Genomic DNA, 22,163 nt, shown 5'->3' with positions numbered 1-22,163 from the left:
CAATCGAAGTCGCTTGATATGTAACCATAGCTGTTGCTGGCGCTAGTCCTGAAATGGATAACCGAATGGTAGCCCACCTTCCCCGCGGTTTCGACCTGGCTTACCAGCCAATGGTATGCCTACAATTTTACCTCGGCATAGAACGAGTCAATCAACCTGACTACAATGGCACAAAGTGACAATAGGAACAACGAATGTTTTCGAGGTATAAAAATAATGCATTTGAGCCTGTAGTCGGTTAAATCAATATTCCATCAATTTGTACCTCCCATTTCTGTTAATAATGTCCACATCAGAGCTTCCCACAATGATGTATGCTTGGAGAAAACATCGAGGAAGCCCAAAACCAGTACGTGAGAATCGCTAAACATAGACTCCCATTCCTGACATGGTTGAGGTTTACGAAGAAGTCCCTGTTCCCAGTTTGTCTTCCAATGGCATCCTTTGCAAAATGCTCACATCCGGTGGTACGAGCAACGTCTCCCCCAGCGAGGATCCAAAGTTAACCGTCATCAGTTTGTCGAAGTGACCATTCGCTACTTAATATAGACAAGCAAGCGTCTTGGTTTGAAGAAAAGTATATTCTAGTATGGTCATGATACACACATATACGACCATTGCTGATGATGCAGGGACACGAAGGCTGTGGTCAGGTCATTGAACTAGGCAGCGCAGTACAAACTAATAAGATCAAGGTGGTAAGACTAGAACCCTACGCCATGAATGCAAACGCTGATAATAGCTCTAGGGTGACATTGTAGCTCTTCATGCAGTCCCCGGCTGCGGAGAAGACAATTGCCCAGAATGTTCCCGCGACTTGTCACAACTATGTGAAAGGGGATATCACTCTGGGATTGGTCAGGATGGCTTTTATGCGCCCTACACAGTGGTAGATATACGGGGTGTAGTAAAGGTTCCAGAGGGTAAGTATATGAGCGCAAACTCGATTGTTTTGTGACTGATATCTTGTTAGGCGTCACGCCAGCGGAAGCTTCGGTAGCTACAGATGCTGTGAGTACTGCATACCACGCCATCATGAGAAGAGGCGAAGTCAAAAAGAAAGAGACTGTCTTTCTTTTTGGTCTAGGCGGCCTTGGGTTCAACGCCCTTCAGATATTGTTGTACATTGGAGCTAGAGTCATCGTTTCGGATATACGACAAGACCTTCTTGACGAAGCAAAACATCTAGGCATTCCGTCTAGCGATATTGTTCCGATTGGAAAGTCTCCTCAAGATTTTATCCTAGAAAGTTGTCTTTCGGGTAAAATCGATACCGTTTTGGATTTTGTTGGCACTCATCAAACATTTGAAGATGCTCAACACATCGGTAAGTTCATCCTTGTGACTTCATCGCTTCGATTAACAAATTCAGTTCGTCGTGGTGGCAAGTTACTTTGCATCGGAAGTCTTGATACAGAAAACATCATTCACATGAAGATTGGGACAAGAAAGAGGCTCTCATTCATCTTTTCTTACGGAGCCCAAGTGGAAGACCTAAAGCAAGTTCTTGACCTCATTGCAGCTGGGCATATCAGGCCTCGTGTAGAGACACGAAAGATTCTGGAATTTGAACAAGTTCTGAAAGAGCTGGGAGAAGGCATGATTAAGTCGCGGGTTGCATTACTTCATGAATAGCATGATCTAGTAGAAAGAGGCCATGGTAACTATGTTGTGTTCATCCATTCACACTTGCACTTGCTGGTAAACTCGTTCCAACGGCTGCAGTAGTTCCAGCATCTACTGGCAAGATGGCTCCCGTGATCCACCTAGCATGATTGCTTGCCAGAAACACAACAGCACAAGCCGCATCCCATCCTGTACCCTCTGTCCCCAGCAAGCTTCGTGCCTTTCTCGCTTCCCTGGCCTCGTCCGTCATTCCTTTCGCATACATCATTGGGGTATAAAGCATCTAGAAGAGTTAGCAGTATCGTAGTTGATGGGTTAAATACACTTACTCCAGGACAAACACAGTTGACTCTAATACCATCTGGGGCGTGATGTGCCGCCATGGCTCGTGTCATATTGACGACGGCGCCTTTAGCAGTTGGGTAGAGAAGATGCGGTGTTCCGCCCTTGAGACCAGCCACGCTCCCCATGTTGACTATAGATCCCTTTATCTCCCCAGAGTTAATGATCATGGCTGGTATAGCGTACTTTGCCATCAAAACCATGCTCGACACATTGACCTCGAGGCCTGCTGCCCAACTAGCCATGTCAACGTCAATTGCTGTTCCTGACGCCCCTGCTATTCCGACATTGTTGACAAGTATATCCAGTTGTCCGAATTTATCAAGGGCCAATGCAACAGCTTTTTCGCAGTCACTTGCAACTGTGACATCTCCTTGAGCTGGAATTGCATTCTTTTGATCTGATGATTTTCGATTGGCCATTTCAGCTGTTTTGGTAGCCCACTCCAAATTCATGTCAAGGCATATCACACTACAGCCCTCATCTGCCAGCATGATTGAAATGGCTCGACCATTACCGATTCCATCTCCAAAACAACCGGCGCCAGTGACGATGGCGACTTTGTTTTTTAGTGATCGAGAAGGAGGATCAATTGGTATTGCCGAAGCCATGATGCGATGTCCAATTTTGTCTGAGTATTGCTGGAATCGATAAAGTAATAGATACTATTGGAATTTATTCTTCATGTCGTTTTGCCACCATGCTGTATACTTTCTGTAGTTTATGGCAAATTCTCGGTATCAAATACAGCGGTTATCCCAATTAGGCATTTCCGGACCCAACTCCGACCTCAAGTTATGCGGTTGGGCCGAGGTCCAATTGGAGTGATTGCGCAATGGACTAACTAACTGTTGCTGACTGGAAAGCCCGCATCAGAGGACAACACACGTTGACGAAAACACCTCTGCGTCATTCAAGTTGGAAAACCATCACCAATCACCATGTGCGACTTCTCCGAATACGGCGGCAAATCGGGAGAATGGCTTGCAGTCGAAGCAAGCCTACCTACTCCTCCTGCTTTCGCGGATATCTACGAGCAACAAAAGGTAGTTAACCGAGGCCGTGAGGAAATCTCAGCCAGGGACATGAAAAAGCTGTCTGCATCTATTAGACTAACGGATCATGATATTCTGGCAAGAGACGGGACTATTCTAGAGGCACGCAGCTATAGACCAGTAGATGCCGAAGCAAACGATCGTCTTCCTATTTACATCCACCTTCATGGAGGAGGCTATTTGTTCGGTTCTTTATCTTCAGAAGATGCAATATCTACGCGAATTGCACTCGGTGCTGGAGCAATAGTTTTCAATGTCAACTACCGTCACACACCCGATGCAATATATCCCACGGCCTGGAATGACGTAGAGGATGCTTTCTATTGGGTACACAATCACATCGATAAGCTTCTTGGTAACCCGGATCAGGTATTGGTAGGGGGTATTTCAGCTGGTGCTCAACTTGCAGCTGCTCTGGCTCTGAAACAAAATGTGTCCTCTCCCGACATACTTCCAAATCCCAAGATCGCTGGACAAATACTCATGATTCCCGCATTGGTTCAGTCGGAACAATATCAGTCTCAACTCGAACAGCTTAAAGACCCCTCCATATCCTCATACATTGAGAACGAACATGCTCCTATCCTTTCCAAGAAGGTCGTTGAGTTCTTTACTGGACTACTCAAGTTTCCGCTCTCTGCTTCTGACGATACCGATCTTCGGTTGAACACTGGAAATGCCTCAATCTCGCAAGTAAAGGGGTTGCCACCTACAGTACTGGGTATAGCTGGCCTTGATCCGTTGAGAGACGAAGGCTTGCTTTATGGAAAGAAGCTGGCTGAGGCAGGGTAAGATCGCCACCGATAGCTCTGTAAACCGGTTTCTAACAACTCTTGTTTTAGGGTCCCTACGGATATCCACGTTTTCAAGGGCTTGCCTCATGGTTTTCGCCGCTATGGGGAGCAGATAAGTGAGTCAAAGCGATGGGATAAAGTCATGGAAAATGGGATCAAATGGGCAATCTCAAACCCTGAGTCTTCCTCGAAATTCGAGGTTAAAACGTCCTAGTACCAATTTGTCCAGACTTATTCAACAAGACTTGAAATAACACAAATATCATTTTCTTTACAACCTTTAGTTATACCTCACTACAAAATCCGAGTACTCCCTAGCCTTGACTTCATCACATCTCCTTCGATACCCTGGGGCTGGCCCGTTGTATCGTGTCATCGACCGTTTCTGCTTGTGGGCCAAGTTCTTGTTTACCCCAGTCATCCAAGAGTCAACCTCATTAGCCAATAATCCTTCGCCGCAGTCATGCACGTGCTGCGTCCAGTCCTCCATACCTTTGTCAGTCGCTTCCACATAAGTGACTTTATTGTCGCGGACATAATGGATAAATTCAGCGACCCAGTCAGCAGCATACTCGATTGACCTATAAGAATGGGGTTGTCAGTAACTTTGTATAGATATGTGTTGAGAGTAAGCGTACCTCGGGATGTTGCCAAACATTTGGTGTGGTCCCATGATCATAAACATGTTAGGAAAGTCTTTGACTGTAAGCCCGAGGAATGTCTTGATTCCATCGGCCCACACATCTTTCAACTTGTTGTTATTACGACCTTGAATATCTACGGCATTAAAAGAACCAGTAACAGCATCGAAACCGGTAGCGTAGATGAGAATATCAAGCTCATGAAGCTCGTCGCCTGTCTGAACACCGGTTTCTGTGATCTGGGAAATCGGATCTTCCCTTATATCCACCAACTTGACATTGGGCTGATTGAAGACCTCGAAATAGCCACTCTCCAAAGGGACTCGTCTTGTACCGAAGCCATGATTCTTCGGTATTAACTTCTCAGCAATCACTGGATCATTGACTCTCGAGCGAATTTTGTCTGCGTGAAACTTGCTATACAGCTCATTTGCCTTGTGATCTGTGAATACATCGGACGAGATACTGAGAACCTTGGCAAATCCAGGCAAAGCATAAAGCTTCTCCCAGTGTTCTTGGCGTTCTTCTTCTGTCATAGAGAAGATGCTCTTGGGATCGCTCACATGGATAAAGCACGAATACGACTCGAGACATTGGCGGAAGATTTCTGGGTATCTCTTGCGGATTTCCTGCATCTCCTCGGGACTAATCTTTGTATTTCTCAAAGGGGCTGTCCAGTTGGGAGTTCTTTGAAATATCGTTAGGTGCCCAACCTTGTCAGAGATTGCTTGGATGGTCTGGATGGCTGTTGCACCTGTGCCAATGATACCAACTCGCTTTCCAATAAGACTGGAAGCATCACCGGGCCATCTTGCCGTATGCCATGACTCGCCTTTGAAGTTTCGAACACCAGGAATGTTGGGTAATGTCGGCTTGTTCAAGATACCCATCGCTGTGATGAGGTACCGGCATGTGTAATGGGATCCATCTTCATCTTCTAGCAGCCATGAAGAAGTATCTTCTTGAAATCTTGCTGACTTGACGCGCGTGTTGAATTGCATATTGCGCTTGAGGTCGAACTTGGAAGTGAGATACTGGATATACCGAAGTGTTTCTGGTTGAGGGGCGAAATGTTCTGTCCAGTTCCATTCATCAAGAACCTCTTGTGAAAATGAGAAGATGTACGAATAACTTTCAGAGTCAAATCGTGCTCCAGGATATCTATTCCTGTATTGATGTTAGCTGAAAGTCAATGTATATCGCGATGCATGAAGTTGCTCACCAGAACCAAGTCCCGCCTTCAGCAGATCCAGCCTCGATTACTTGTGCTTTTAAACCGAGCTCTCGCATACGGTAAAGGCTGAGGATTCCGCTGAGCCCAGCACCGATTATGAGAACATCGTAATCCAAGTCATTGTTTGGCGCTCCAAAAGCATCATCTCGGAGTGGATGCGCTGAAGGCATTGTAAGTTTTCTGAGTATAAAGCGATCAGGATTGGGAAGGCCGAAGAGACAGCGTAAACAGACACAACAGAAGACGTTAATGGTTCTGCAATCACAAGACAATGTGTCGAATTGAATGATTTAAGCAAAGAGAAGCGTCGTCGTAACTCATGTTAATAAAACACCCCGCAAAACCCTTGTCAACCCCGCGTTGTCTGATCCAGGGGGAAGATCTAGGCCATCATGCAACCGACATACCCTATCGTGAAAAGCATGGCTTTTCCCAAACAGGATAACCATCCCATAGCCGAACATCCTCGTGGTCAGTTGGCACATCATAGCCGAGACGTATCCGCTTTCCGGCAACTTAATCTAGCCTACCAATGATGAAGAAACGTACACTAGTCAATGGAGGTAATATGACGCTAGTGAATGTTTATTCCAAGCTACATACGTGGCTGTCTACAACAATCCCTCGGTTTTCCAATAATTCTCCAAATCACGGAGGAACGCCCATTTCAATTCTTGGCCGAACCCTTGAGCTTTCCAGTTATTTAGGCTTTGCGGAAAGTGCGGTACACCGTCACGCACTGTAGAGTCATGAGCCACAATAACAAAAATGTTCTCGTTACAGTCCAACTCTTGTAGTTGCCCAGTAGTTTTGGTGGCGAGTTCTAGATCCAAGCCGAAGGTCAAGTCAAAAAGACTATCGGTTGGTTTCCTTCCCCGTGACTTCTGCAGACGTTCGAATGCTTCGCCAGGACAGAGAACACTGCCTTCTTTTGGATGACAAGGGTGTGGAGAGATAGTCTCCGGGATTGGAAGATACTCAGACGGTCGGAAGATACCAGCGTAATGACAGACATCTCCGCCCATGAGAACGAACGTATCTGGATCAGTAGTCGTCCTGGCCAGGCCACAAAGATGGCCTACAGCATGACCAGGGCTATCAAGTAGATAAAATGACCCATCTCCGAAATAGTCAAAGGCGGGGAACTGGCCAATCTTGAGTGAGTTTGGTCCTTCGAAACTAATCTCTCGTAGATGACGGTCACTAGTACCTATTAATATTAATTCATTGGCAAAGCTTTCAATGAACATACGCGTAATCTTTTTCTTGGATGGGTGATTCCGGATTGGCCGGAGCACCTGGAAGCATCGCTTTCTTGAAGCCGGGGCCGACAACGAGATCCGTTCGCTGCGGAAATGTGGAAGGGTCGCCAATGTGGTCCCAATGCCAGTGACTACAAGGCTTCAGTAACATGGACACCCTAAACTCTTTTCGGTGCACCGAAGATTACTGACCTCCATATTACAGCTTCGATATCTTCCAGAGGGACATTATGCTCCTGTAGAATATCGGCCACATTACCTAATACCTCAATATTGTATTTCGTAGTTGGAAGATAATTAACAATTGACGGTGCATAATTCTCATAGTCTTTCCGAATTCCCAGGTCAAAAACGAGCTTTCGGCCAGACTTGTGTTCGAGGAGGAATGATAACGACGGCGAGGTCTTGAATGTCTCAAGACCTGGGACTGGAGGCGCCATGAACCTCTCAAGAATTGCTGGGCCGAAATTAACGGGATTAATGAGCTTGAGAGCTCGCATCGCCTCTCCGCTGGGGATCTCGAAACGCGTGCTTAGCTTCATGGTGGTTTTTCTGTAGATAGCTAAGAATTGGTTGGGTAGAATTGTAACATGCAGTGAGACACCGTCAATCAAAGTTGAACAAATACAGAGTCGCGATTACGACCAAACATCAAAAAGTGGCGCCTGCGATCATGAAATTAGCGCCGAGTCCAGGTCATCGGCAAACATTTCGGTAACCTTGGTCGGGTAAGGCCGCCCAGCCACAACTACAGTACGACAACTCCATCTTTTCCCCGTACCCCAGACTACCATACCGCTACCCCAGGTTATCCCTGCTAAACAATCCTGCCAGGATTCGACATAAGTATCCAGCCCTGGCACTCGAAATGTGACAATTATTAACTCATCAACAAACACAAGATCAACAATGTCCGGCTCTGAAAAGGGACCTACTACCAATCACGATGAAGGCATGGCTGAGATACAGCCGAATAAAACGGTTGACACCGTCCATAAGGATGAGGCCATGAAAGTTCTAGCGGCCTATCAGGGCGATGAGATGTGGACGGATGAGGAGGAGAAGAAGTTGCGTCGCAAGATTGATTGGAGACTTATGCCTGTTCTCTGTGCAACGTACATGTTACAGTATTACGACAAGGCCATGCTTTCTCAAGCGGTATGTTCTTGTGTATGATAACCTGATCTTCACTAACTCGTGATTGTCAGGCTTTGTTCGGACTGAGAGAAGACTTGGGTCTTCTTAGCGGAGATCGATACGCCATGTCAGCCTCAATCTTTTACCTTGGTTTCATTGTGGGAGCTTATCCGACCATGATGCTTGCCCAGCGATACCCGATCGAACGAGTTGCTTCTGGCATTGTTACAATCTGGGGTATTTGTCTTATCTTGACGGTGGTCTGTAAGGATTACAAGACCCTCTATACCCAGCGATTCTTTCTTGGATTTTTGGAAAGTGGCATTAGCCCAATGTTTATGATGATCGTCGTAAGTAGCATGCCTATCGATTATTTTCCACACACTAATATCTTTAGGGGAGCTTTTACAAGAAGAATGAACAAGCTATGCGAATGGGGTAAGTACTTGCATAAATTATCAGTATGTATATACTGACTTGAAGAGCAGTATCTGGTACAGCTGCACTGGTTATGTCTCAATCATCTCCCCCCTTGTCAATTATGGGTTCGGTCTCCTCAATGGCGGTATTTCCTCTTGGAGATATATGTACTATTTCGCCGGTTCTCTCACCATCGTCTGGGGTATCATACTCGTCTCCGTCTTACCTCCGGACCCAGTTCGAGCCAAGGGCTTCAACGAAAGAGAGCGATATATCCTCGTCGCTCGACTCAAGTCAAATAATTCTGGAGTCCGAAACACCCACCTTAAGGTCGCCCAGATCTGGGAGCTTTTGCTGGATATTAAATTCTGGGCCGTTTTCGCTATCGCCTTTTTGTCAATGATTGCAAATGCGCCCATCTCTACATTTGTTCCTATCATCATCAACGGATTTGGGTTTAGCACTCTCAACTCATTGCTGCTTATGATGCCCTGCGGTCTGTGTGCAGGAACTCTTCAACTGCTGATGCCTTACCTTGCCTACCGATACAAGAACGTCAGAACGTATTTAGTCTTTGTTGCTCAGCTCGGCACAATTCTGGCTTCTCTTCTTCTTTGGCTTCTGCCTCAATCGGCAACGGGTGCACTTCTCTTTGGGGTGTATATTCTTCCCTCTGTCGGTGGTGGCTATGCTGTGCTTATGGGTCTGCAAATTGCCAATACAGCAGGCTATACAAAACGTTCCGTCGCTTCTTCTGGCCTATATATCGGCTACTGCCTGGGTATGCAAACATCCACGTCTCTTGGAAAAGGCAACTAACACCGCCCCAGGTAATTTTGTTGGGCCCCTGTGCTTCAAGAAGGAAGACGCGCCTCGATATGTACCAGGATTTATTGTCGTGGTTGTGACGGCTATTGTTGCTGCCTTGTTGGCAATTGCATATCGTCTCATGTGTATGTGGACTAACAAGAATCGCGACAAGGCTGGTATCATGGAAGGATTTGATCATGCGTATGAAGACGATCTCACCGACAAGAAGGTCAGTGCATTCATCCCTCGTGTTGAGCAACTACTAATATGCAAGTCAGAACATGCAATTCCGCTACATTCTCTAATCCTGTTTAGTGATGAGCTTGGTCTTGAATACGTATTCTTATGTTTGGTTTAGATGTTGTGTAATTGAAGGTGTTATACGATCTTGACTTGACTGTGATGTTATGCAATCCGATGATAATTAACCTGCAAGGGGGTGCTCTGGATTCCTAGAGATAACGGGTTTTTAATTCCTGTGGGTCAATCCTCGAAGGAATGACATTGATTGTTCCGTGGGGATTAAGGTGGCATCTTATCTACACACGCTGTCGGCGGAATTTAATCCAAATTTGAGCCATTTGATTGAATGCCACTATTATACAGGCACCTACTTCTGTTCTGAATTTCCAATTGGTCGCCACCGCCATGGGTAGAAAAAAACAGTTGCTCCTATAAACCTTAAAATAAAGTCTATTCAAATCACAAGTAATTACAATTCTAGAAATGTTCAGAAGAAATTAGATGTATTATATTGCAAAGCTCTCATTTCATATAAACTAACACAAACTACCCTAAACCTGGTATGAGATATGCCACCCAACTATCTTATCTTATCAGTGCCGAGACACGCCAAGCTAACGAGTAGTTTCCCCGCTTCCCATCCTGAGCAACCAGCTGCCCTCGGCCTTTAACTTGGGTCCGTGGACGGCTTTAGGGGCAACGTTAATTTAATATATGGGGTACATCTCGGCAACCCTCAATTTGCTTCCCTACCTTCACTGTATACTGTTCAAATCCGTCACCAGGCAATGACTGAACTCATTGGCAATTGGCTCCACTTTACAACTCAACAACCGAAACGTAAACGTGCTGAAGCCGTTTGTTTCTTTTGTCATTCGAAGAAAATCAAGTGCGATCTGCAGGTGAGTTTTCCCATTGCCGAAAATGGATGTGCCGAGTGCTCATCGCGTAACAGAGCCGAAGCTCGCAAGGTCATGCGAGATGCTCCAACTGCGATAACCAAGACCAGGACTGCCATCTTCGGCCGTCCAGAAGAGGCAAGCAACGCCGTAGAGCGTCTACTCAAGCAGGGTGCGACGCTGAGACTGATGCAGTTAATCCAGGTGGTGAGTCAGCCTTCGTCCTTATTGTCACTCGGACCTCAGTAACAATGTCAAGTGGATGATGGGGACGATGGTAGACAAGAGCCTGATATTGCCAATATCGAATTTCAAGATGATCTAGTACACCATGGCATTATTGAATCACCGGCCTCTCCACCTGCCTCGACACCGCACGTGGTATTTGCTGCTCCCTCAACCGAGCCTCGCTCTCACATGTCTGCCGCCCATCAAACCCAATCGAGCACATCGCCAACGGAAGGCGCCGGTCGCAGTCATGCAGGAGATGTTGACACAGGATTCCTCCAAGTATACGGACCCGAGAACCAACTCGACGCCGAACAACAAGAGCTCGTAGCAAATCTCGAGCTTCGAAACCCAGCATCAGATCCTAGACAACAAGAACTTCAACAGAGTTTTTCCGAAACATATTTCGAGTACTGCTATCCTTGGTGTCCTGTTCTTGACCGCCAAACACTCACATCCGAACTGGAGAAATCCCCCCTGCTTGCGAATGCTCTTGCGCTTGCTGCGAGCCATATACAACCACCGTTAATACCGCACGAGGGACCAGCTGCCTACTACAAGAAAGCAAGAATGATGTTTTATGAAGACGAGGAGCCGGATATTCTTACGGCATTGAAGGCTATTTCGATGTTTTACTGGTGGGCACCGCAATCACCGGCTACAGCTCACCGGCATGCTTCTTGGTGGTGGACTTCTGTGATAATCAGACATGCGCAGCAGATGAACATTCATCGTGAGCCGAAAGACGATACCGCCGTATCAAGTGAGATACATCTCAGCTTACGAAGGAGACTGTGGTGGACTGTCTTCGTAAGTTTATTGTTGCTTACCCAGGTTGGAAACATGCTAACCCTTGTCAGGCGCGCGAGAGACTCACATCCCTTTGCCAAAGCAAGCCCTGTATCATTTGTCCAGAGGACATGACCATCAAGGAAGTTCAACCGTCTGACTTCCCGAGCGACCCGGCATCTCAAAAGAAAGGCCGAATATTCATGTATTGGGTTCGTTTATGTGGCATATTGGGCAAGATATCCAAAGCGCTGTCCAGGTCTGTTGACTCGACGTGTTCTCCATTCCCCAAAGAACTCCGACAGGAGCTCGTTGGCTGGGTTCAATCATTACCACCGGACCTTCAGCTTCCCATTGGTTCAAGTCGTACAGAACTTTTTGACCGCGACGTCCATCAGTTGCATCTTCCTTACCTCACGGCCATTATCATCATGCATCTTCAAAGAACGACCCCAGATCTACCTCAAGCTCTCCCACCAGCAATATTGGCAGCGTCATGCATCGCTCGAGTTCTTAGAGACATTCTATCTCGCGGGAATGCGCGTTTTCTCATGGCAATTACATGCTGGTATTGTGGAACGGCCTTCATTGCACTTCTACAAGCAGCTCGGATCAAACAGTTCTCGCAGGAAGCAGAAGAGGGTTTAGACATTTTGGATCAAGCCGTTGGCCAGCTCCAGCATATGTGGGCTTCTGCGAATGTCATAAGACAAGGCTTTGAACGACTTCGCGCAATGCCTCGAACTATGATACATGCTGGCAAACCCAAGACTACTACCAACAGTGGTGGTGGAGGGGATACAAGTTCACCATCCAGAGATTTTGACTGGGTGCTCCTGTTTCCATTTGTGACGAGATCGACGAGCAGGATCACGGATTGTCTCCTTGCTGACAATGAGTTTGGTACCACGACAACAGCTTTACCATCGCCGGAGAATGCCGTTTTTCATGAAGACTTACTCAATCGCTATCATGATTTACTGGAACCTTTTGTTGACTACAACTTTGACTTTGGAACTATCGAGTTGGATATTCTTTAATCACAAACACAGGCCTCCGGTTGTCATGTACTGTGAAAAAGATGCACATGCTTAAATAAAACTCTTGATGATAAAAAAAGGATTGAACATGCTACTATCTAGACTAGAGAGCTAAAACAAGGATATCTTAGCCATTCGTCATTCAACGTCGAAGTGTTTCTGCTTTCTCCACATACCAAGACAGATCGCTCTCAGGATCCATCTCAAAAGCCGTAAACCCATTACCCATAAATCGGAAGGGATTCGACGTGTTGTACGTGATATCATAGTCCTCAGCACGAATCTCCCCAAGCATACGGTTGAAAAGATGAGCACTGCCACCAAAAAGCGCCGTGACTCGACCATCAACCCTACCTCTCTTGTACCAACTTGTGCAACCACCGCTCCAAACAAGAGTCTTGTGGACTTGATCACAATACTTGATAAAGGCATCAACCTTTTCCTTTTTCGGAACGACGTACTTGATGTCCTCAGTTGCCATCTTCTTGATCCACTTGACGAAGTAGTCGCCTGTCCAATTGAGGGACTCTACAAGTGAACCATGGCCACCAAGACAATTGGGACCCATCATCATAAAATAATTGGGCATTGATGGTACAGCGACTGAAAGATATGCTTCAGGGTCTTCCTTCCACTGTTCTCGGAGGTCGATCCTATTGAGGCCAACAATAGGATACCGGGGTCGGAATGAGACATCGAAACCAGTGGCATAGATGACTGGGACACACGTCAGCATTTCTGCTTTCTGGGAGATAAAGCGAGTTTACTTACTGACGTCCACCTCGTGCTCCTTACCATCAGCAGTCCGAAGACCTTTCTCTGTCACTTGCGTAATAGCACTGTCTGTAAGATGGCAGTTCGGTCTCAGGAACGATTCCAGATATCCCGGGCCTGGCGTTATGCGACGACAACCTAGTTCCCACTTTGGTATCAATTTGGAGCACAGAACTGGATCATGGTCAAGCTTCTCGGCCATCTGCTCAGCCGCCATCTTCATTCCTGCTTCATTGTTCTCTCCCTTTCTAAAGACATAGAAGGACTTGTTAGTTCGTGAAATAATTCCCTTGCGGTGCTGTAGATGAAGTTCTGGATCTTGAAACCGTTCTTTGTCTTGAGCTGAATACCGAGGATTAGGATCGTCATCCTCTCGACCTAAGTGTTTCGATGGAGGGGCCCGGTAGAAAACCCAAGCTGGACCTCGAACGAAGTTGGTCACCTCCGTGCCAGGTAATTTGACCATCTGGGGAACGATTTGAATTCCCGAGGAGCCGTTACCGATCACGGCTATGCGCTTATTGGAGTAGTCAAAGTCATGATCCCAGCTGGCTGAGTGGGATGTATGGCCCTTGAAGTCTTTCAGACCGGGGATCTTTGGCCACGATTCGTGTCTTTGGACAATTAGTACTGAACGAAACAATCGCCATGGTATAAACTTACACGAGGACTCCTTGAGCTGAGATCAATACGTGACAGTATTCCTCTCTTTGGACACTCTCATGTTCTACCGTAAGTCTCCATTGACCTAGGTCATCCAACCACTCTGCCCCGATGACCCGAGTATTAAGTCTCAAGTCACGATCGAGGTTCCATTTCTTGACTGTTGCTTTCATATAAGCTAAGATGTCACCGCCACTGGCATAGAACCTCTCCCAGTCAGGATTGGGGTCAAAGGGAAATGCCTAGATATGATCAGATAGAGTCGTGGATATGAATCAAGGCGACGTACGTAAATATGAGCGGGAACATCGCATTGAACCCCGGGATAATTGTTTGCCAACCATGTGCCGCCAATATCGCTTCGGGCCTCGAAGATGGTGTGATCTACAATGTCTTCCATCTCGGGGAAGCGGTGCTGAAATTTGTGTGCCATGAGAAGACCAGAGAAGCCGGCTCCAATGGTAACGACCTTGATCTTGCGTGGCGTATACGCAAACTCTTGGCTGAGTTTGAAGGGGTCTGTGATATGACCATTGGTACTACTGCGAATCTCATCTGTCTTCATGACAAGTTCTGGAAGTTCTGTTGCTGGTATCCGTGAAATATCCACTGCCACTTGGGCTTTGGTCTCGGGGGACTCAACAAACGCAGGCATGGTGACGAGTTGGAATGATTCCTCCAAAGTCGTAGTCTGTGGCGAACTTCAATTGCAGTGGATGGATTGGAATTGAATGGGTGATGTGAATTGGGATCATACGTTGGCAGTTCGAATCTTCTTGTGATACTTCAAGTATTTACTGAGGTACTCATCATATCCTGTTGACGAAAGATTCCTTTAAAGAACCTCATTCTGGAGTCGCATACAGCTAAGCGGCACTAATCGATTTCCCATTCAGTTCGGCAGACGCCGTATTGGGCTAACGTGCTACTGTCCCCTCTAGACATCACTGTTCATAGCCGAACATGCTTTCCGACGTTCAGCTTCTCACTCCCAGTGCATCCGGCATTAAGGTGCATGCTTGGCGCGCTCTGCGGCTACCCCAATTGGAATTGCCGGTCGTTGATCGACATCGGAGACTCAGTGCGGGGTTGGCAAACGATACCCGCAACCGAACCTGGCCTTTGAAGATGATTCCTATGGAGAAATGAAAAGCCAGCAGCTTTAGTTCTTCCTTTTCATATCTAGTTTGAGACTTGCCATCAATTTCACAATATAGGTTCATAACCTATCGTTTGTACAATTTATCACACAAACTAATACACACATCGCTTCCCAACACTCACATACACCACCATGACAATAAACCGTTATTCCTATAATGGCCCCATAGATCACACAGTCATTCCTCAACTTGAGAATGTGCGTGGAAAGTCAATCATTGTGACAGGAGGCGCCAATGGTATGGGCGAAGCCTTTGTAAGAGACTTTGTCGCCGCTGGTGCCTACGTTACTTTTGCCGATGTCAACGAGGAGCGTGGCCATGTAATTGAAGCGGAACTTAATGCTAGTGGCACAACCTGCGCTTTCGTGAAATGCGACATCAGAGATTGGGAGCAACAAAAGACAGTCTTTGAGAAAGCAAAAAGCCAGAGTGCTAGTAACAGCATTGACGTTGTTATTGCCAATGCTGGCATTAGTCGGAGTTCCGGCGACAGCTTGTGGAACTTGGATGGTAGGTCTTAGCACAACTGTGGGTGATGAGTTTGACACTGACTGAAGGACCTAGATCCCGAAGGCGAGCCAACAAAGCCTGACCTCAATATTGTCCGGGTCAATATAGATGGCACATTCTACACCTGGAAACTAGCCGTTCATTACTTCCGTAAGCAGCCAGTCAATGAAGAGCGCGATCGTTGCTTCATCATAACCGGCAGTATGGTGGCATGGATAGACTCTCCAGTAAGTCACCACCGAGATTTCATAAAGGCTTTAAGCTGATTGACACGCGACAGGGCAACTGGGAGTACACTGCGACGAAATATGGACTACGTGGTTTTATGAGAACAGCTCGAAGATCCAGCCATGAGCAAAACATCCGAATCAACTACGTTGCGCCATGCTGGATCAAGAGTGCTATTCGAACAGCAGAGTATGAAAAATGGCTCATCGATCATGGCGTCGAATTTGGCGAGCAGAAGGATGTTTCTAGCTGCATGTTGCGGATTGCTACTGATAGGACCATTAATGGTAAGAAGCCTAACCGCCATCTGAAGTTTCCATATGTTAACACCTATCAAAGGGCGGTCCTTGATGATAACTCCTCGGTCGATTGCAAAAGAGGGATTCGTGGATATTGATAGGGAGGACTACAAGGATACTCCGGAAGATGAGTACCTAAAGAAAGTTCAGGCTTCTCAACTAGTTATTATCAAGGACAAATGGCTGGACGACTACAAGGTTAGGGTATATAAGGACTAGATCAACTAAAAGATCCGATTGTTGCCACATGGATGACGTGGGTCAACGATCATCTTCAAACTGGCGCCGAGCCAGGGTTTGCTATGTCTTCTGTCCTATCACAACAGGGTAATTATATCGGTCAGTAAGCGCTGAACTTCTATAATTAATCCTTCGTACTCTAGTTAATCGGATAATCAGTTTCTCTGTCCTCTTAGGTAGCTATGTATACCTACAGTGAAGGCAATTAGTCGCTCACCTATCTACATCACACTATCTATTAAATAGCCTGGGAATGTCGTCAAGTAGTGCCTCTCTTCTATCATCTGAGGCAATCGAACTTTACAAACAGGACAAACTTTTTGAAGGTTTGTACCAATAGAGATTCTCAAATATTAGTAGTGCTAACCGGTGATGGAGCCGAGGAGGCTTGTGAAGAAGCAGTCGCTCTGGACCTGAATAGCTCGACAGCATTAAACACTCTGCTGTCTATTGATTTCGAAGGAGGAGATAATGAGATAGCTATCAACAATACCCAAAACGCACCGAGCATGTTACGGGCGCAAGGTATCGATAGTCAAGAGACACAACTTCTTCAGCGTCGAGTAGCGGAGTGTTATCTCTACCTATCTAAACCAGGGGTTTCCAAAGCGATAGCCAAATATGTAAAATATAACGAAGCGGGAACCTTTCTTCTCTCGGTTGCGGAAGGAATGCAGGTGGATCATGAGCAGGTCGACCCAGCTACTCAACGTAGGCTTGTGATGGACCGCATCCCCCATCTCAGACCGTGCTTGTATGGCTGTTAAATCTATTCCATGGAAGGATTTATTCAATTAAACACGAAACATTGTAGATCGCAGTTACCAGAGTACGTTACTAGTGGCCCCGACAGAGCAGAGTCTCTATTCGACGAAGCACATCGCGTAACTCGTGCTTTATCTCCTTCACGACATTATTGACCAAGATCTCGAAAATCTCATCGGCTTTTGTATCCGTCTTGGCTCCGATGGCCTGATGAACAAACGCGTGTACTCTAGTGATATATGTATGAAAGAAGAACTGTATGCGGGTACGACGGAGAGCCCTGGTTTCGGGGCTTGGAGGCAGTATCAGATACGACGAGGGATTTGCGTCCGAGAGAAACTCGATGATAATTTGTGACTCGATCACAATATTCTTGCTGTAGCTGATTGTCAGGAGTTTTCCTCTGGGGTTAAACTTGAGGTATGCTACGGGATATCGAGCTTGGCCCGAATTATATAGACACAATAAGCGTCTTGGACTTTTAAATGCGGGTGATTGTGACACTTTTAATGCCGAGTGGAGACATACATAGACATTGCCGAGCTGTATAAAGATGATCTCTGCGTGATTAGACATGGCGGGTTTGGTTGATATATACCAGAACAGGAAACATATGATGTCAAATAATGAAGTAGTAGAGTTCGATTGGCTAGACTTTACTTGTCACGTGGAGACTATTTCGCCTCTGTTGCGGGGTCATGAGAGAGTCAAGTCAGCATCAGCCTCATATCACAATATCTTCACGAAGATATTAAGTCAATACAGCAGAAGTCCAGAAACTCATAATTCCATACTTGCCTCCCTCAAGATGGACGAAACAACCTTGGCTCGTCAACCTAGTAGCGTAAATGTCGATTCTGAGTCTTGGGGTTATGAGTATATGCCCCTCAGTGATAGACAGATAAGGTTGATTCGACTAAATCCGGCTGACCAAGAGAGTGACGAACTCAATGGCGAACTTGTTGTTAAAGACCTAGAAGATTTTCCCCCTCCACATAGGTCAGGCAATGCAAACGCAGCAGATTCAGAACGTGCAAAACCAGAGAAGTATATTTGTTTTGACGCAATATCCTACGTTTGGGGCCACGCAACCTTTACAGATACCTTCGTCACTCCTCAAGGATCCATCCCAATAACGGCCTCACTTGCTTCTATTTTACAACGACTTCGTAATAAGGAAAAAGAAGAACTATACTGGGCTGATGGCCTTTGCATCAACCAGTCAGATTTGGCCGAGAAGGAGGTCCAAGTTGCTCTTATGGGCATCATCTACAGCTCCGCCAGAAAGGTCTTTTGCGACATTGGCGAAGAAACAGAGGAGACTGCACTTTTGCTGGATGCTATGCAGCGTTACTGGAAACGAAACATTCGTCACGGCTTTGCAGTAGGTCAAGGCAGCTCCTTGGTTCTGTCAGGCCCCTCTACCGCCAAAATTATGGACATCCCGTATCCAACAGATGAGGAAGCAGACGCGATCGAGGACGTTAAGGGAGATGAATGGCCTAAAAGGCTTTTTAAATTCTTCTCCGCGCCATGGTTTCACCGTCTCTGGATTGTTCAAGAGTTTGTCCTCGGACATGATGTAGTCATGGTCATTGGTCGTCGATTTATATCATGGGGAGAGATATGGGCAGGCTTTGTGCGTTATAAAGGAGTTGGACCGCCCTGGATTTCCCATGAATATACCCAAGATGACCTTACCAGTGTCCTGATGTCATATAACCTCATGTGCTTGGTTCGTTCTGGTCGTCGCATCGATGTCAATACGGTGCATGGTCTTGAGTTCTACAACATAATTAACATCCTCTTGTGTGGAGTTGAGATGAATCAGGCTGATTTGCCGATTTGCATGCTCCTCTTCTGTACACATGGGTGTACTCACCCGAGGGATCGTTACTTTGGCATTCTTGGGATGGTCGATGACGAGGATAAGGAAAAGTCACGAAGCCTGCGGCCTGACTATAAATCGCCTTTGAGAGATATAACAATGAGGTTTTGGAAATACGCACTACAGACCAAGTTTGGGGGAGAACTTATGCTCTGCGCTGGATTGCCGGGACGGACTGAAGGATATCCTTCCTGGATACGAGATTTCTCAGTGCCTAAACCTTTAAGTCAGATCTGGATAGGGAATTCTCTGACTACAGCATGGCATGCAGCAGGAGGCCCAACGAGCACGTGGTCTGCTGCTTTCAGCAACGATGATCCAAACTTACTTTTTGTTCAAGGACGGCATGTGGACGATGTCACAGAAAAGTCAACTACAAGTATTTCCAATCTCTTTGGCTTCGCTTGGATGGCTGAATGGTTAGACGAAGCCTTTAGCTTCTATCAAGCTGGGCCGGATCCGGTAGATGATGATATGGATAGAAGATATCCTCCAACGGGCGAGCCTGTTCCTGAAGCTGCTCTCAAAGTAGTGATGGACTACAATCAAGCAGACACTATGTCTCCTGATGATGATATCTGCAGAGCCATGCTCCGAATAGGACTTTCTGTCCCATCAGTAGCATTTTCCGAGAACGTCAAGGGCGAAAATCTCGAAAAGAAACTCTTATCTGCATTTGGAAAGGAAGTATACACTTTGCGACAGCTTTTCCGTCGTATTTCCCAGAAAAGAGGCATGGGGTTTTATAAAACTGGAAAAGGGTTATTTGCAATGTTGCGCCCAGAAGTAGAAATTGGGGATTCGGTCTGGGTGCTTAAAGGATGCAGATTACCTGTTGTCTTACGGCCAAGTTTATTGTATCCTGAATCGTTAGAGTTCGTTGGGGGTGGGTATATATATGGAGTCATGAACGGAGAAATGCTGGACAAAGATGACTTTACTTGGCAACCAGTCTCACTTAGATAAATATTATATCTTTCCTCGAGGTATGACCAGAGGTTACTCTCAAGTCAATCTGGCTATGATTGTATGATATCATATTCGCCAACAAGAGCTTAACTGGCATTCACGTCGACATGTAAGCTCTCTTCTCGTGCCGTTGCTCTCCATAACCGATGAAGCTACGCCTGAGCCATCCGCGGACGAGGATGACGCATATGGTGTTTCCGCTTGCATCTGCAATTCTGCATTTGTGAGCCCTTCTGAGCTGTTTCTCGGCGGTCTTTTCCAAAGTTCTACGAGTTTAGCCGCAGAGGATGGGCAGCCTTGAGAATTGAGTATTGGCTAGGTTTTACTCTCCTAGTCCTTCCTGATAGATAGGTACTCACAAGGGTATTATATATTATAGAACGGCAATTCAGAGACATGACTCAATTTACTATGTTTCCTGTTTTACCTTCATTTGCCTTGTTTTATAATATCTTGAACCCTTTTTCTACTTTGTAATTATTTGTCTTTGAAAAGCATAAATCAGACCCATTGAAACACGCATTCAATCCTGCTTAATTGTGGATCATCTAACGGCCTTTATCCTTGTTTCTTCTCTCGCGAGTACCCAACTAGCCGAGCGTCACAAGGATTCGCTTGCTGTTGTAATTAGCGTCTCCGCCACTTTTGTAAATTTGAAACGATTAGCGTGAACTTTGGCGCGGAAACCGGCACCAAACAAATCATGATTGGACATCAAAGGAAGGGCAATTAGTTAATCGTGGAGGAGATTGCAGTTACGAGGTACTGGAAACACACAGGCATGGAAGCCGGAAGTCTAGAACATACCACAGAGAACTTCCATATGATGACAGGCAGGGGTTAGTTGTACGAGTCTGTGACATGCCTTAGAGATGACAGGACCACAGGATAATCTGAAACGAGATTACTTGGCATTATATAAGGATGACAGTATGACCTCTCACCAATATTGAAAGCTCATCACAATTCACATCACATTCTCTTCGATACAATCTCTTATTTGTTGTTTCAAACTATTTTTCACTCTTTTTCACCATTTCAAAAATGTTCGCCAGCTACTTTGTTACTCTCCTGGCCGTCACCTCGACGGTCGCCAATGCCGCGGCTGTCTCGCCAGTCTTCACTGGCTTGGGAACTCGTTACGGCGACGCCGATGGCTGTACTGAGGAAGATTGCTGGCAGAAGGGTGCTTGTAGCTTCGTTGGATACGACCTACCTGCAGGCATCGATGGAACTACTTGTGTCTCTGACGAGATCTGGAATAAGGGTGCCAACTGTGGTGGCTGCATCCAGGTTACTTACAAGAGCAAGACTCTCAAGGTCATGGTAAGCGATGGGGAATTCTGATAAAACGTAGACCAATAGCTAATCCATGTGCTTAGGTCACCAACAGGACTGGAGGCGACAAGAACCATCTTGACATGACCCCCGCGACATGGAACAAGCTTACCAACAACATGAAGGGAGGCGGTGTTGACGGCATCAAGTGGAAGTGGATCGAGTGCCCTCTCCGCTCTGCTCCTCTTCAAGTCCACATGCACGGTGGCGCCTCCAAGTACTGGTTCGCCGCTACAATCGAGAACATGACTCACCGTGTCAAGGCTGTCCATGTCAGTAGCGACAGTGGAAAGACCTGGAAGGCTTGCTATCTCAAGGACCCTAACATGTGGATGCTTGACGGTACTCTGCCCAGTGACTCTGCTTGGGTTCGCGTTACCAGCGTGAACAACAAGCAGGTCGTTGTCAAGAACGTCGCCCTCAAGAGTGGTCAAGTCACCAAGGGTACTGCTAACTTCTAAGCTGAAGTTTTGTCAGACAATGGAGCATCTGGGATCTTCATTAGGTTCGATGGACATTGAGTCACAAATTCTTGTATATAAATTTTAACACCTTGTACTATACTGGCATTGGAACAAGGTATATCAGTCCATAACACTCGTCGCAACGCCCAAAGCTAGATGCAGGGCGCAGGTCATGAATAAAACACAATGCGACGAATTATCAAGTGCTGTGTCAGCTGAATGAGACGCATGTAGTGCATTAATCAAAATTTAGTTGTTAATCAAACCCTCCTTCACAACTGAATCAATGCACAAGTAAAGTTGGGTGAACATGAAACAAAACGGAGTCACCAATCCAAGAAT

At 46.3% G+C, this 22,163-nt stretch overlaps 12 protein-coding genes across 12 annotated transcripts; 8 read left to right on the top strand and 4 right to left on the bottom strand.

Moving 5' to 3' along the window:
• Positions 1-283: 283 nt before the first annotated feature.
• Positions 284-1,635, top strand: EDB82DRAFT_531211 (chaperonin 10-like protein; the record flags this gene model as incomplete). Its single annotated transcript, XM_025726065.1, has 7 exons — positions 284-349; positions 398-467; positions 517-587; positions 633-698; positions 749-923; positions 974-1,327; positions 1,373-1,635. 7 exons carry the CDS (start codon positions 284-286, stop codon positions 1,633-1,635), a joined length of 1,065 nt encoding a protein of 354 aa, XP_025594602.1.
• Positions 1,636-1,675: 40 nt separating this feature from the next.
• Positions 1,676-2,579, bottom strand: EDB82DRAFT_531210 (uncharacterized protein; the record flags this gene model as incomplete). Its single annotated transcript, XM_025726064.1, has 2 exons — positions 1,676-1,909; positions 1,956-2,579. The coding sequence occupies 2 exons, from the start codon at positions 2,577-2,579 to the stop codon at positions 1,676-1,678; spliced, it is 858 nt and encodes a 285-aa protein (XP_025594601.1).
• A 226-nt stretch (positions 2,580-2,805) lies between these two features.
• Positions 2,806-4,223, top strand: EDB82DRAFT_358123 (Alpha/Beta hydrolase protein). The gene is made up of 2 exons (XM_025726063.2): positions 2,806-3,811; positions 3,866-4,223. The coding sequence occupies exons 1-2, from the start codon at positions 2,910-2,912 to the stop codon at positions 4,029-4,031; spliced, it is 1,068 nt and encodes a 355-aa protein (XP_025594600.1). The 5' UTR covers positions 2,806-2,909; the 3' UTR covers positions 4,032-4,223.
• EDB82DRAFT_358115 (uncharacterized protein) lies at positions 3,957-6,212 on the bottom strand. Its single transcript, XM_025726062.2, has 3 exons — positions 5,681-6,212; positions 4,456-5,625; positions 3,957-4,398 (listed from the first exon to the last, which is right to left on the bottom strand). Exons 1-3 carry the CDS (start codon positions 5,860-5,862, stop codon positions 4,098-4,100), a joined length of 1,653 nt encoding a protein of 550 aa, XP_025594599.2. The 5' UTR covers positions 5,863-6,212; the 3' UTR covers positions 3,957-4,097.
• EDB82DRAFT_518654 (beta-lactamase-like protein) lies at positions 6,054-7,591 on the bottom strand. The gene is made up of 3 exons (XM_025726061.2): positions 7,147-7,591; positions 6,945-7,085; positions 6,054-6,895 (listed from the first exon to the last, which is right to left on the bottom strand). The coding sequence occupies exons 1-3, from the start codon at positions 7,494-7,496 to the stop codon at positions 6,304-6,306; spliced, it is 1,083 nt and encodes a 360-aa protein (XP_025594598.1). The 5' UTR covers positions 7,497-7,591; the 3' UTR covers positions 6,054-6,303.
• Positions 7,592-7,719: 128 nt separating this feature from the next.
• On the top strand, positions 7,720-9,898 carry EDB82DRAFT_518652 (major facilitator superfamily domain-containing protein). Its single transcript, XM_025726060.2, has 6 exons — positions 7,720-8,112; positions 8,163-8,441; positions 8,489-8,529; positions 8,580-9,292; positions 9,342-9,550; positions 9,600-9,898. Exons 1-6 carry the CDS (start codon positions 7,864-7,866, stop codon positions 9,624-9,626), a joined length of 1,518 nt encoding a protein of 505 aa, XP_025594597.2. The 5' UTR covers positions 7,720-7,863; the 3' UTR covers positions 9,627-9,898.
• Positions 9,899-10,264: 366 nt separating this feature from the next.
• EDB82DRAFT_518650 (fungal-specific transcription factor domain-containing protein) lies at positions 10,265-12,598 on the top strand. Its single transcript, XM_065609044.1, has 4 exons — positions 10,265-10,466; positions 10,520-10,670; positions 10,723-11,501; positions 11,552-12,598. The coding sequence occupies exons 1-4, from the start codon at positions 10,353-10,355 to the stop codon at positions 12,518-12,520; spliced, it is 2,013 nt and encodes a 670-aa protein (XP_065463659.1). The 5' UTR covers positions 10,265-10,352; the 3' UTR covers positions 12,521-12,598.
• Positions 12,599-14,912, bottom strand: EDB82DRAFT_569939 (uncharacterized protein). Its single transcript, XM_065609895.1, has 4 exons — positions 14,247-14,912; positions 13,958-14,199; positions 13,292-13,908; positions 12,599-13,237 (listed from the first exon to the last, which is right to left on the bottom strand). Exons 1-4 carry the CDS (start codon positions 14,610-14,612, stop codon positions 12,663-12,665), a joined length of 1,800 nt encoding a protein of 599 aa, XP_065463658.1. The 5' UTR covers positions 14,613-14,912; the 3' UTR covers positions 12,599-12,662.
• Positions 14,913-15,060: 148 nt separating this feature from the next.
• Positions 15,061-16,483, top strand: EDB82DRAFT_358028 (uncharacterized protein). Its single transcript, XM_025726057.2, has 4 exons — positions 15,061-15,630; positions 15,685-15,857; positions 15,911-16,145; positions 16,198-16,483. The coding sequence occupies exons 1-4, from the start codon at positions 15,252-15,254 to the stop codon at positions 16,374-16,376; spliced, it is 966 nt and encodes a 321-aa protein (XP_025594594.1). The 5' UTR covers positions 15,061-15,251; the 3' UTR covers positions 16,377-16,483.
• EDB82DRAFT_358034 (uncharacterized protein) lies at positions 16,379-17,199 on the top strand. Its single transcript, XM_065607555.1, has 3 exons — positions 16,379-16,496; positions 16,557-16,723; positions 16,776-17,199. The coding sequence occupies exons 2-3, from the start codon at positions 16,651-16,653 to the stop codon at positions 17,162-17,164; spliced, it is 462 nt and encodes a 153-aa protein (XP_065463657.1). The 5' UTR covers positions 16,379-16,496; positions 16,557-16,650; the 3' UTR covers positions 17,165-17,199.
• Positions 17,200-17,890: 691 nt separating this feature from the next.
• On the top strand, positions 17,891-20,085 carry EDB82DRAFT_453681 (heterokaryon incompatibility protein-domain-containing protein). Its single transcript, XM_025726054.2, has one exon. It carries the CDS (start codon positions 17,971-17,973, stop codon positions 20,014-20,016), a length of 2,046 nt encoding a protein of 681 aa, XP_025594592.1. The 5' UTR covers positions 17,891-17,970; the 3' UTR covers positions 20,017-20,085.
• An 895-nt stretch (positions 20,086-20,980) lies between these two features.
• Positions 20,981-21,818, top strand: EDB82DRAFT_580930 (RlpA-like double-psi beta-barrel-protein domain-containing protein-containing protein; the record flags this gene model as incomplete). Its single annotated transcript, XM_025726053.2, has 2 exons — positions 20,981-21,345; positions 21,402-21,818. The coding sequence occupies exons 1-2, from the start codon at positions 21,064-21,066 to the stop codon at positions 21,816-21,818; spliced, it is 699 nt and encodes a 232-aa protein (XP_025594591.2). The 5' UTR covers positions 20,981-21,063.
• Positions 21,819-22,163: the final 345 nt, after the last annotated feature.

Source organism: Fusarium venenatum, assembly GCF_020744135.1.
Source record: "Fusarium venenatum strain MPI-CAGE-CH-0201 chromosome Unknown EDB82scaffold_4, whole genome shotgun sequence".
NCBI lineage: Eukaryota > Fungi > Ascomycota > Sordariomycetes > Hypocreales > Nectriaceae > Fusarium > Fusarium venenatum.
This window is presented reverse-complemented; position numbering and strand designations above follow the sequence as displayed.